This window comes from Apium graveolens, chromosome 11, assembly GCF_009905375.1.
Source record: "Apium graveolens cultivar Ventura chromosome 11, ASM990537v1, whole genome shotgun sequence".
In the NCBI taxonomy this organism is placed as follows: domain Eukaryota; kingdom Viridiplantae; phylum Streptophyta; class Magnoliopsida; order Apiales; family Apiaceae; genus Apium; species Apium graveolens.
In genome coordinates this window covers 102,684,564-102,699,277 of record NC_133657.1, presented here as the reverse complement: position 1 = coordinate 102,699,277, position 14,714 = coordinate 102,684,564, and the positions used below count along the sequence as shown (strand labels likewise).

General features: G+C 33.4%; 1 protein-coding gene across 1 annotated transcript; it reads left to right on the top strand.

The window, feature by feature from the left end:
- The first annotated feature begins 3,710 nt into the window (after nucleotides 1-3,710).
- Nucleotides 3,711-4,209, top strand: LOC141695741 (two-component response regulator 24-like). Its single transcript, XM_074499964.1, has 2 exons — nucleotides 3,711-3,932; nucleotides 4,030-4,209. Exons 1-2 carry the CDS (start codon nucleotides 3,711-3,713, stop codon nucleotides 4,207-4,209), a joined length of 402 nt encoding a protein of 133 aa, XP_074356065.1.
- Nucleotides 4,210-14,714: the final 10,505 nt, after the last annotated feature.

Below are 14,714 nucleotides of genomic sequence, written 5' to 3'. Positions count from 1 at the left end.
ATGATTCAGAGTCTCCTACAGCCACACACACCTTGGTGTTATCTGAAGATGAGGAGATTCTAGCAAGTTCTGGAGAGTCGGCTCTAGTAAATAATCTAGTGCCTACAAGAAAGGAGGCATTATTCCAGTTTGAGGAAGAGGCTGATCCAGTTCCATGGGAGGAAACCTTTAGAGGGGTTGAGTGGATGCATAAATGGAATGATACTGATTTTATTCCCAGCCCACGTGTTCTGACAGAACATGTCTCAAAAGTTGATGATTTGCTGACAAGTTCTGATTTCAAGCATCAACTAAAGGCCACTACTCTCAGTACAAAACTCTACAAGGTCAACACTCTAAGACTCATGCAAAGGTTGATAAACTTCAGGAAATAGCTGATAAGCTAGACATGATGCACAAACTAGACAAGAAGAGGTTTATCAGACCAATTCAAAAAAAAGTGGATGCTATTGAGCTTGTTCAAACCAAGCAGCATGCCCAACTGGATGAGGTATTACAAAATCAAGCTGCTCAACAGACTCAGTTAAATGAGATCTAATCTTCAGTGGAACTCCTTCTTTCTCTACTCTTGACAGATGATGCCAAAAAGGGGGAGAAGGTAGTTAAGTTGAAATGCTCACCAAGCCAAACACTGAAGAAAAAAGGATGATCATGGAGATGACCATGGAAACTCTGAAAAGAGTAGAGGTCAACGTCAAGGGAAGCACCTGAGCAGAATTCCCACTTAACAGACAAGTTCTGATAAATCTGCTATGCAAGGGAGGAATAAGGAAGGAAAGAAGCCAACAGATCAGGATGTTCCTTTGTTGATCACAAATGTTGATACTTCAAATACTTATGATCAAGTTATGACAACTACTTCTGATGTGATAGTCCAAGCTGGAAGCCAAGAGTCACAGAAGTTTTTGTAGACTTTGAAATTCAAAGGAAAGAAAGCAACATTCTTCCATAAAGATCCTAAAATTCAATCTATTGATGAAGAATTGGCCAAGAGACTATTCTTTAAAGATAATTCAGGAGTGGATTTATAGGAATTAAGAGAAGAAGAAGCTAAATTTGCTGTTGAGAAGAGCAAACCCAAGTCAAAAGCTTCTGATGCTAAAAAGCCACCAAGGCCAAAAGAAAAGGGGATTGTGATAAGAGAAGGATCTGCCACAGAGATTCCTAGATCAAGGACTAGATCTCAAACTACTACTGATCACAGAGACAAGGGAAAAGGAAAAGTTGGGGAGACAGTCAAGAAACAGAAGATGAAGATTCCTCAAATTCTGAGGGATCCTGTGTGCAAGATGGTTCAAGTATTTGATGATGTTGTTGCTGAAGATGAAATAGTTGAAACTCTGTAGAGAAAGAGGATGACAGAAGAATCTAAGACAACCTCTTACATAGCTCAAGTTGTTCAGAGTAAAGAAGTTCATAACTTAATAAATCCTAAAGATATTTCAGAACAGCAAACTACAGATGAAACTACAAATCCTGACCAATTCATCAAGACATCAACCTTTGACACTGCTCAAGTTGACATAGACAGCTTAACATTAGAAGACAAGAAGAAGCTGCTATGGAACAAGTCTATTCCAGTTCAGCCTAAGAAAATTAGATGTTGAATCAACTTGCAGCATTTGGGGTAAAAGCCAAGCAAGCTAGAGACACTTCTGGATTAGGTTCTGATAGAGAGAAATTCCAGACTGGGATAGAAGTTGATATTAGAGATCCATTTACATTGCTGATAAACCATTTGAAGAGATCACACAGAAGCACCTTGACAAAGTGTTTTCTGCTCAAGTAGTGATGGATACTTATGATGATTATGAAGTAAAAGAGAAATTGATCTTATTTCCGATTGATGGAAAAACTTATAGATTACCTGAATCTAATGTGCTGAAGAAATTTGTCAAAGAGCTCCAATATATTCATTATCTACTGGAGGTAAATTCTGATGTTACCAGGAAATGGTCAGAATATATTCTGAAGATAATAAGAGATTTACTCAAAATTTCTGGTGCAAGAATGACAGAGTATACTCCAATGATGACTGAGGATGATGGAAGTGAAATTCCTATAAGGAAGAATTCTGCTAAGGTAGAAGTAATTCTAAAAGGAAGATGCTTATGCTATAATGAAGATTCTACACATCCAAGGGTAATCAGACTGAGAGATGGACTTGAAAGAACTCCAATTTCCGCACTCAGAGCTGCCATATATCAGATTGGTGATACTGAAGATGAAGAACTGCAGTAAGTCAAAGCTCAGTTACTTGAAGTTAAAAGAAATACAGAGACCAAACTGGTATCAGACTTTGTAAGGAATCATTACAGATTCAGGTTGATTCAATGAATTTGGTAAAAGCTGTATGTACTGTAAGTTGTATTTAGTTGTGCATATAAACTCTCATTGCATTTGTACTTAAATGTTTTTGACATCATCAAATCTATAAACTTGTATATTTTTATAATTTACAAGTTAGGGGAGATTGTTAGATATATTTGTGATGTCATTTCTAATCTGATTTGTTTAGTTTCAGAACTTACTGAAGACAAGAAGTTATCAGAAATTAAGCCATCAGGACTTACGTCAGAACTTAAGTGTGGATACACTTCAGGGATAAAAAGCGGCTGATTTATAGGAGAGGATTTGGATTAAATAAAAGAAGATATGCTTGGAGAGTTATACAGCTAGAGGACTACAGTAGATAATCTCTGATTGATGTATTTTAGGAAACAGAACATATCATATCAATTAGGAGATATCTTGTAACTGTCTAGTATATAAACACGGATTAGGGTTTACAGTATAAGTGTTATCATTCACGAGAATATTTTTCATTGTAACCCTAGCAGCTCTTAGTGATATCATACATCACTGAGAGAGTAGATTAAACCTACTGTAACAGAGTTTGATATATTGAATAAACTTTTTTCTTTTACATACTTGTGTTTATAATTGAATTGATTGTAGATATTATATTCAACCCCCTTCTATAATATCATTGAGGCCAAACATTGTAAATCTAACACTAATATATATAGCAAGATTTACATTTTATTCTACTCTAATTTCACCCTCAAAATAGAAGTTTTCGCAACCATTAAAATAAGTTAAAATGGCTTTAATATATCGAATTAAATATCTATATAACATCATTATGTATCCTACACAAATTAAAATATACATTTCATTTATAAAACCGTTCAATCCGAAATATCAACAGATCAATACTCCATCTACATCCATAATTGATTCTTGTCTCGATATATCTCTAAGACTATCTATAACCTTATTTATAGGGTCCTGCGTCAATTGTTATAGTCATGGTTCACCACATCAATTTCCAAGGGTGCTGTAAAAGGTAATCTACATATGCTTATTTATGTGGCAGAAAAATACTAATACCCAATATTATGTAGGATTGTTGTATTCAATTATTAACTAATAATCGTTAAAATAGTTTGATTGTTTATTTTATGATCTTCTATTATGCATAATAATATTGTAATTTTTATTTTTAGAATTGTGCATGTGTGTGTGTGTGAGTGTGTGTTTGTAAAGGTGTTCCCCATTTATCAATATTTGGAGAAAAATAGTTGTATGGAGATAACATGCTACTAAATATTTTTCAAAGTTTTGTATTTTCATTAATAGATAAAAACTAATATTTGGTGAAATTAAAATAAATTTTGATTGATTTTTTAAGGATAGGGCGAGGAAACATGGCTAAAAAAGTTAAAAGCTCCAACAAGAGTAAATTATCTGCTCTTGTAGTTGATGATGATGGAGTTTGTAGGACTGTTCATTGTGCTTTCCTAAGAAGACATGGATTTGAAACCTCTTCTGTTGAAAGTGGAAGGCAAGCTGTTGATCTCATCCGTTCTGGGAAAAAAACTGACGTTATATTTATGGATATCAAAATGCCGGAGATGAATGGTGTTCAGGTTATTTTATTTATATTTATACATATTATATTAAAGTATTCCACATAGTGTTTGATTGTTATCATCTTGATTCTAAAGATACATCATTTTATTTCAGGCTACTAGAGCACTGCGAGCAATGGGAGTGAAGTCAATGATTGTTGGCATTGATTGTGATCTAGACTACATTAATGAAGACTTTATGCAAGCTGGTATGGATCGTGTTTATGGGAAGCCCATGACATCTGAGATCGCCATATCTGTGCATCAAGCACTTTTAAACAACAATATTGTGTAATACTCAGTGAAACATGCTTGAAGCTAAAGCGCAAGAAGTGTAACAAATATGATAAATAAAGTTTAAACTTAGTTGCTTATGTTAAGATGTTTTTGTTCCGATTTTATTAATTATAATAATTACAATGGAATACAACATATAAGCAATCAAATATAACATATAATCTTATCTAATTATAGACCTAACAAATCCATAAAAAAGTATGAATTTTCAAACAACGATGCAAAAATATATTAAATTGGTGTACAAGAATTGAACTTAGCCTACATACACGATAAAAATACCGACAAGCCCGTAAGGGTTGGCTCAGTTGGTTAAAGAGTGGATAACTATCCTCTGGGTCACAGGTTCGAATCCCATGAGAGGAGAATTTATGATTATGCCTCATGAGTCAGAGCATGTCGCTTAAATGCGGTAGACCTTGGTTCACGTGGTTTGCAGGCTATTGCGTGAGCCCGTAGGGTTTACCCAGTGCACACCCGAAGGGTAGCGGCTGCGGGTTACCTACGATAAAAAAATCGACAAAAAATTCTTTTGTTAAGGAAATCTTAAAAAATGTCTTAATGTACATTTAATATTTAAAATTAAAAGAGGGCGCTTGTTCGACCGATTGTATTCAAATTTCCGGCCTCGAGTTCTCAATCCATATGTTAAGAAAAAATTAATTATGCATAAATTTGAATCGGAATGGATCTAAATTAGATTTTTTCTACTTATCTCATTTTTTAGATGTAAGTGTTTCTTTTGAGAAATATCATTTTTTTATAAATGAAAAATTCATCAATAATTGGAATGGATCCGAATTAGATTTTTCTACTTACCTCATTTTCAGATGTAAGTGTTCCTTTTGTGAAAAAACATTTTTATTAAATAAAAAAATTCATCAATCCTATTTATTTCGATTATATTCCTGATTTTGATTATTTTTTCTTTTACAGGATCAAAAGTATTGACTAGCGGACAATCATTCATAAAATATAAATTCTATCAATTGAGATTATGCAACAAACAAACAATCACAAAATAAAAAATGCGTGAAATATATTGTTTAAATGAAAACAAGTGGAATTTATAAACAATACATCAAAAAACAACAATACTACATAATTTAACTTGTATAGGGATTATTTTTTAGTTTGCATAGAACTTTCAAGTGCTATGTAAATCAGTGCTATGCAAGTGAATTTCAGATACAAAGCACTTTTATATGTGTTATCCAAGTTCATTACTTATATAGCACTTTAAGATGTGCTATGCAAGTAACTGCTACCTAAGTGAACCACTACAATAACACGATACATATTTTATTTAAATTAAAAATAATATCATGCATAACTCCTTCAAAAACTCTATACAAGTAGTACCCCTTTCTAAATAATAGTCTATTGTACAATTATTAAAAAAAATCTCATTTTAATAATTTTTTCGGAATTTTTTATAATATTTGTAAAACTATTCGTAAGTGCAATAATTAATAGTTCATGACCAATCCAAATTAAAATAATTATATAATGGAAACTCGCAGTACTTCTTTATAACTCAAATTAATTCTAAATCTCAACATTTTACAATAAAATATAATATTCATACAAGTTTCAAATATCAACATGTTACAATGAAATACCAAAGTCTACTCTTTTAATCATTTGTCCTTGAGAAACACTCGTACAAGTATCTAACTGCAACTTCCACTCTTAAAAGGGATGAGAGATTAATGTGTATCCGTATATTGTAGCAGCTTCATCTTTAACAAAACTATCTTCTTCCGAACCTATGTAATTGTAAGCAAGGATCTTAGAAAAGCTGAATAAATAAATATTGCCTCGACATCATTTTACATTACCAAGTTAATCAATGTATGCTTAGTCTTGGTAAAGAAATATTTGACATATTAAAACTGTTAGGCCTTAAGTAATACTGTAGAAAGGGGTGAATACATTATATAACAATTAATTTGAAATTGAAACTCAAAGATGAAGAATAATCTTTATATTAATGAATAAAAACTATTTACAAGATAGCTTCTTCTTCTCATCTAGTGAAATATGAGAGTTATCAGGATATGGATAAGTTTTAGAACAATGTTTTTCTTCATCCAAGTTTATATCTTCATCAGGACTTGTATGATCAACTTTTATTCTTTGAACAGTACTATCTTCAACATGAATAGTATCATTGGTTGAGACTGGTTGAGTATCGTAATTTATTTCTTTAACTTGAGCAGAGTAAGTGGTTGAAGTGATTTTTAGCTTTTTAGCCAATCGGATCAGGAATGACTTTCCTTTTTTTGTGAACCTGATTGGCTTCTTCTTCAAGAATTTTATCTTCATCAACATCATCACGGGCTTGACCTACTACATAAGATTGGATCTATCAATATTTGAGATTTTGTAAATGTTGATTCTTCTCCAACTTTCTCCTTTCCCTCATACCTCATCTCAACAGTTAAAATAGTTTGAGATCTAGTGTTAGGTCTTTGAGCATTTACAATAGTACTGATATCCTTGATCTTTAAGGATTGTTCATTGGGCCTCTAAGTCCTCTATCTTCTTGGAACATCCTTAATTAAAGATGCATCATCAGTGTCTGCTGATTGAGACTTCAACAAAATAAATTGTTCCTCTATTAGCCTGACTTGCTCAAGGTCAATTCCAGGTTTCTCTCTTTCAAACATCTTCTTACTTAACTCAGAATCAAAAGTTTAAATTTTAGGATCTTTGTAGTACATAGTTATTTTCTTTCCTTTCACCTTCAGAGTTTGCAAAAATTGACTTGCTTCAGCACTAGCTCCCACTGCCCTTTTAGCTTGGTCATCATCAGCATCTATGACTATCATTGTTTGTCTTTCAGTAGTTGTCATAGTAGTAGTCGACTCCCTTGAGTGTACTGTCTCTAAAATTTGCTTTCTTCCTCTTCCACCACTTTTTCCTCTTGATTGGTTAGTTGGTTTTGAGACACCACTATATCCAATAATATCACCTCCAACCTTATGACTTCTAGGTGCTTTTCCTCCCTTATTACCTCCATCAAGAGCATTATCCCTGTCATCAGGATTTGACTTACACTGCTTGTATTTAAATTCAGACATAAATTCCCCCTTTTTGGCTTTATCACCAAGCAACAGAGAGACTATCATCTCTAGGGACTCCTAAGCCTCATCAAGTTGACCAGAAATCTTAGCATCCTTGTGTTCATATATCTAAGCTTGAGCCTTGACTTGAGTAGAGTGAATGGAATTTACCATAAGGGCATATGCTTTGAGATGAGTTAAGACATTAGGATCTGCAATTTGTCTCCCAGCTGTCTGCAAATGATATGAAGCATGATTATTAATGATAGTATAATTTGGATGATTCCACTTAAAAATCCATTATTCCCCTAGATGGAGTTGGGACATTACAACAACTCTCTCATTTCTTTTCTTCTTTTTCTCAATTTCTAGCATGTCATCTGAAAAGATGACTTCATCAAGATCCTCATCAGGGTCAAAAGCAACATTGATCTTAAAGGGATCAATGTCATCTTCGTCATTATCATCATTATCACTAGATTGAGTAGAAGTTTCATCAACAACAATGAGCTCTTTAAACTTCTGTGCTACTTCACCCTCAACATCGGAGTTTAAGTTTGGATCTTCAAGAGAAGTTGTATAAGAACCAAAAGCCTCAAAAACTTCCAGTTCAGCACCATCAGTAAGATTAACCTCAATTACCTTCGGAATGATGAGCATTGGAATGTGAATATTAGTATATATCTCCAAGACCCCAGTTCTAGTGGAATGAGTGGGAGCCTCAAGAATTGGATTAAATACTGGTAGAATTACTTGATGAATAGACTGTTCTGTAATTTCTTTTCCAGTAGAAACAGGGAGAGTAGAAATGGTAAAAGGAAGTACGTGAGTGGATTGAAGTAAAATATCAGAGTTCATACCTGCAGAGGAAATATCGGCTTTAGCACTAGATGCATCAGAGTAATTCTGAGGGACCACAGTCTGCAAATCAACAACTATTTTTGGTAAATTATGAGCACCTGCAAGAGAAGAAAATGAACTACTTAGGTCTCTATTGTGACGGCCTCAACTCCGGGGTCAAGAGTTGATGTCACCAAATATAACAAACCACAATTATAAACTACGAAATTATTATTCTTACACTAACATGACCCCAAAACCAAGATCCGATTCAGGTTCAAGTATGATTTAAGCTACTCATTATTACACAACCATTTATTAAAAAGTATGACACACCAACTTATTCAGCAACTCGTCAGACCGCACATGGTCTGATACAAACTACCTCAAAGGAGCCGGGACCGGAAGGGGCTAAAACTCTGTTCTGACCAGGTCTGATAGATCGTCTAGGCATCTACGATACATATATAACAGGTTACAAGGGTGAGCATATAATCTCTCAGCAGTACCAATATATGAATAGTAGAGTAAAAATTGTTAATTTAAGTAGTTATAGGAATAGAACTATGAAACAGTATAGAAATAATAACCTGTAAATCATTTCAAATCTCTACCAAGATAACAACATTTAAAACTGGATATCACTGACTAGCATGCTCTTAATAAAACAACGTAGTTGTGTGCTGTGTAAACACCAGAGTCCAATTTTAGCATGCTATTCACATTTACAAACTAACTGTATAAATCACATGCTTGGTTACGGGAATCACAAAGCCAAATCAGATACGAAGTGGATATATGAAGATAGCTGATCAGGCTATCAACACCAGATGGCTCCATCTGCCATCCCATAAACCTGTTCTAGAACTCAGAGACTAGATAGGTCTCTGACCTACTGGACTAATCGGTTATGTAGTGCGCGCAACCGAGTTAACCGCTTACACAACCTCATTAGGTCACTCTGGCCTCTATATATCCAATATCTGATCGATTTTATCCAGTTTTCAAATCACTTGTACCTATCTTAGTTTAAAATCGTTCATTTAACAGCACACATAAAATTGTTTCACAACTCATTTCATTTGGAGACAGGTACCTTTTCGAAGTTACTTGTCCCCAAAACAGATTTAAAATAATTCATTATAACTACAGGGGATACGTAACTTAAAACGTTCTATTCCTATTCGAAAATAAAACAATAGTTTACCCATATGTACTGAACCATAAAAGTATGGTCAGGGGTACTGGACTTGCGACAATTTCTCAGGATTCCTAGGGTAGTTGTGCTCGACTGGCTTTAGTCCTCGCGAACTTTACTCAAATGGATGTAAAGAGTGCATTTCTAAATGGAGAACCTGAAGAGGCAGTTTATGTTGAATAGCCTCCAGGGTTCATTGATCCAAAGTATCCAGATCATGTCTACTTACTGGATAAAGCCCTCTATCGACTGAAGCAAGCTCCAAGGGCCTGTATGAAACACTTTTTCTATTTCCATTAGAAAGTGGTTTCACAAGAAGTACAATTGACAAAACTCTCTTTTATAAATACCATGGTAAGGACTTGTTATTAGTACATATATATGTTGATGATATCATTTTTGGATCTACTAATGATAAACTTAGTGAGAGATTTGCAAAGCTAATGCAGTCCAGGTATCAAATGAGTATGATGGGAGAACTGGGTTATTTTATAGGGCTATAAGTTAAACAGATTAATGAAGGAATCTTCATAAATCAATCCAAATACACCAAGAATCTACTCAAAAGATTTAGAATGCAAGACTGCTCAATTCCATTAACTCCCATGGCCACTATAACCAAGTAAGATTTAAATACTGGTTCTTCAGTAGATATAACTAACTACATAGGTGTGATTGCTCACTCCTGTATCTGATTTCTAGTAGACCTGATATCATGTATGCTACCTATCTCTGTGCAAGGTTCCAAGCTGATCCTATAGAACCTCATCTATTAGCTGTGAAGATAATTTTTAAGTATCTCAAAGGCACTATAAATCTGGGATTATGGTATTCTAGAGAATCAGACTTTATGCTAATTGGATATTCAGATGCTGATTTTGCAGGATGCAAGATAGACAGGAAAAGCACATCTAGAAGCTTCTAATTTCTTGGTGGAAGATTGGTTTCTTGGTACAGCAAGAAACAAAAGTCAATTTCCACATCAACTGCAGAAGCATAATACATTGATGCAGGAAGCTGTTGTGCTCAGATTCTATGGATGAAGAATTAATTACTGGATTATGGAAATACTATTCTTCTATTCCTATATATTGTGATAATCAAAGTGCTATTGTTATGACTGGAAATCCAGTGCAGCATTCAATGACTAAGCACATCAGTATCAGGTACCATTTCATAAGGGAACATGTGGAAGAAGTTACAGTGGAATTGGTCTTTGTTTCAACAGATCAACAATTAGCAGATATATTCACCAAACCTCTATGTGAAGCTACTTTCACAAGATTGGTGAATGAATTTGGATTGATATCAGGACATTTCTCAAACTCTGATAATTAAGAAATAACTACTGATAGTTGAAGCATGGTATCTTATTATATGTTTGTACTTGCTAGATACTGATTATTGTGTGAAATTATGATGCCATGATAACATGCAATTAACTTCTATGAATCATAGCTGATAGCTGCATGTTAAACTACTGATTATATTTATATGTTGTGATATTAGTTAAACATATTTTGACTAACAGATTCTGACAGAAGTTGTTAAATTCTAATATGGGTCAAACTAGTGTTGACTGATAAATCCTGATAGTTGTGATTAAATACTGATAATGGTCAAACGTTAATTGACTATTATATTTCATTGATTATTTTAAATTTATTAAAAATAAATGCTTGTTCAGTATTTTTATTAACAACGAGTTAGTGGAAAATCTTTTAATTGCTTATTTGGGTTAACTTTTGCTCTAAGTATCTTTTAACTCTTGAGTACTTACATTGGGAATAGGAATTTGTAAAGGGAAATTACTTTTTGTTTACCTAGATACGCGTAATAGTGTATGCATGCAGTTTTTAATTATTACATGGGTAATCAAGGGTCTTTTCAGTTTCTATCTCATTTTCTATATATACATACCCTCCACTTCCAAAATTTCTCATAGCCTTTTCATACACAACTTCTAATCTTTTCGAAACCTTTGTTCAAAACTTCAAACATTCAATAAAACATGGCTCAACCCCAATTCTACACACACAACAGTGGATGCTACCTATCAATCTTCAATCTTAGTGATGAGAAGATGTACTTTAATCCACACGGACTTCTGGTCGGTATTGGTGGTGAAGTCTATCACCCAACTTTTGTTCCAGACTTATTCTATGATCATCTCTTTTGGGATGATTAGTTAGAACTTTATTTCTTCACCAGTGAAGTTCTTCTTGAGGAAGAATGACGTGCTGAGTTGGAGAAACATTTTTGTCAGGAAGCTCTTGATCTGTAAGAGAATATCATTTCTTTTGCATGATCTATGTCAAGGATTTACCATCGCCAGGCGATGAGGGCGGAGCAAGCTGCAAAGAAGCAGAAGAAGTCCGTGTAGTTTAGATTAAGTTAGAACTTTATGTTTAAAATTCTAAAAATCGTGTACTCCTCTTCTTGATAATTAATGAAATATCTTTTGCTTTCTTTGATTCCTTAACTAAATGAATGTTACTTATCTTTTTTGTGTTTAACTTTGAATAACTGTTCATATTCTAATTGGTACTGAATATTTAATTTCAGAAAATTTTCAATAATGCATGTGTTCAACTAATCCTTGTTTGAGTTGCATGTGTTTTTTTAGTACATATTAAGCACATCATTACAGGAAGAAATTGATTTCACATAAAAAATTAATAAAATGTTTAATTCTAAATTGAGAAGAATTATGATCTTTGAGTGTACTTATTTATCTAAAATGTCTATTCAGGACATACTTTTGAAACATTCTTATTTTTCAAGAAAGTTGTCCACACTTAATCTCAAAATCACATATCTTATATTTTAAATTTCTTTTTACAACTGAAACACTTGAATCCATTTCTCAAATGTTGCCAAAATCAAGTGACATGGTTCTTGAAATTATGCTCACCACTCAGAAACAACATTTAGTTGGTAAGAGACTACATGTTGAGGTAGATCTTTATGACACCAACAAAAATATAGGGGTTTCATTAGTTTTTACTAAAGACCCTGTGACAGCTTTCGATAACACATTCAAGTGTCAGTTTTAGGAGCACTTGATGATATCAAGCAGAAACTATAAGAAGTTCGTATCAGAACTTACATCAACGGATGATGGTCATCAATGGATGATGGTCATCGAAGGATGTTGATATCGACGGATTAGGACATCGACGGATGTTGATAATCGACGGATAAGGATATCGACGGATGATGATATCAACAGATGATGAAATTAGTATTTGTCATATCAGTTGATCTTCAAGAAGGAAAAGGAAACATTAACTCAAGGCGGTGAAGGACTTTATCTCAGAAGCAATTATATAGGTTTCCTTGTTGTTGATAGAATAGGATTTCTTATACATTGTGTGGCGCCCTCCAAACCCGGGTCAAAAGTTTGGGGTCCGCAATACACACATACACTATATTTAAACCTGTTTATGAACAATATAATAATATATATGCAATGACCCTACTTACCATATCCACAGATCGAAACAGTTCAAAGTATGTCCACAAGCCACAACCTTATTTATTACAAACGTACCAAATCCCAAATTTATTTATCTTACATCTGAAGTAAAACTTTATTACAAAATTTTATTATACACTAGCCACACATCTTCTATTAGCTCATTCCATTTCAACCTGAAAACCTAGCTGGCACACTCGGCTGGGGATCCTCGCCATCACCAGTTTCCTTCTTAACTGGAAAAGAACATATACAGATTCGCAAGAGTGAGCTAACTAGCTCAGCAAGTCACAATGATAACATTGAGATTAAATAATGATCAATTGAAATGATAAAGGGAATCAAGTTTTCTAATGAACAATGATTAGAATTGGATATTCACTTTTATTTTTAAAAATCAAGGTTAGGCTGTTGATCAGTCACGCACTAACCCCGAGTAAAGCTCCCAGCTTTGCTCTATATACTGGATCCAAGTCACGCATTGGCCTATTATGACCACGAATCTGGTCTGACCATGAATCTGGTCCATATTTAAAAGCAATCCAATTCTATACTAATAACATAATAATTAAAGTAATTCAATAAACTGAATCATAAATAACATTTGCATTTAAGCATCAGGTGATTCACAACACCATGAAGGTATAACAAGGTAAACAAAAAGATTGACTTTCAATCCAAGGAACAAATCAGACAGGTAGAAGACCAAGGGTTCAAAGGTTACAAGGAATGGTCTTCTGTTATACAAGGCATAAAGGTTCGTCTGTTAAGCAATATCATATCAAGTATCACTATGTGGTAGATATGTATTTGTGGAGTAGTGCCGGATATGTGTGGTTCATATCAAAGAATTCAACAATCAATGGTTTACAAGAAATCAGGCTCGCGGCTCAAGATCAATAAGAATCAGGGTTTATGGTTAACTACTTCAAAGTACTTGCAATATAGAATAGGAACTACTGGGAATAATTGCAATATAATGAAAAGAGTTTAAAAGTATTTGCAATTATACTATAAGAAAGTTCAGGGATACTTCCTTATCAATTCGCTTTCACTTTACTAACACTTGTCAGTTGGTTCCAACTCACTGACCACTTTCTTTCCCTTTCTACGCCTCGCTTCCTCTGTTAGACATCACATTTACTCGCCAACACTACTTTTCATCTCATTTTATTCGATACAGGCTTCTATCTACCCATCATTTCACCCAAATCTGACGTACGGATTGAAACTTACAACAAAAACAGTCAAACAATACACATACAATCATATTATACAATAATCAGATCACATATAGCACATAGCACGTAAGATATTTGATCAAAATTATTTTTCAAAGAAGATTCAGGGTAAAAATGATTTTCTAAGTAATTAATATGAATTTTTCAACATTTTTCGGAATTAAAACGGGGCTCCGAATTATTTTATAATTAAATAAAAGAGTTCAAACACCCGAATCTAACTTTAAAATAATTTTATAATAATTATAGAGCTTTGAAAATAATTAAATCAAAAATAAATTATTAAATCTAATTATTAAATTAATTAAGATTAATTAATAATTAACTAAATTATTTAATTAATTAATAATTAATTAATCGATTAATTAAAATAATTAAAACTAATTAAAATTAACTAATAAAATAATTTTGATTTATTTTTTTGAGTAAATAAATAATTAAAACAAATTTCTGAATTTAAAATAATTAAATAAACATTTTCTGATTTTTAAAATTAACAGAATATTGTTTTTGAAAATAATTAAAACCATAATTTAGTTTTCGAAAGTTTTTATAACTAAAATACTAAAAACGCAAGTTAAGAAAAACTTTGGGGACCGATTTGCAATTCGGTCGTCTTCTCCGACGACCTGGCGGCGCCGGTGGCGGCGACACCGCCAGCCGTCGTCCCGCCTGCCC

What these genes read in the sequence shown, in the direction of transcription:
- LOC141695741 (XM_074499964.1), top strand. Translation starts at nt 3,711, where the DNA reads ATGGCTAAAAAAGTTAAAAGCTCCAACAAGAGTAAATTATCTGCTCTT. An exon ending in CGGAGATGAATGGTGTTCAG is followed by an intron (nt 3,933 to 4,029) that starts GTTATTTTATTT and finishes ATTTTATTTCAG; the next exon opens with GCTACTAGAGCACTGCGAGC.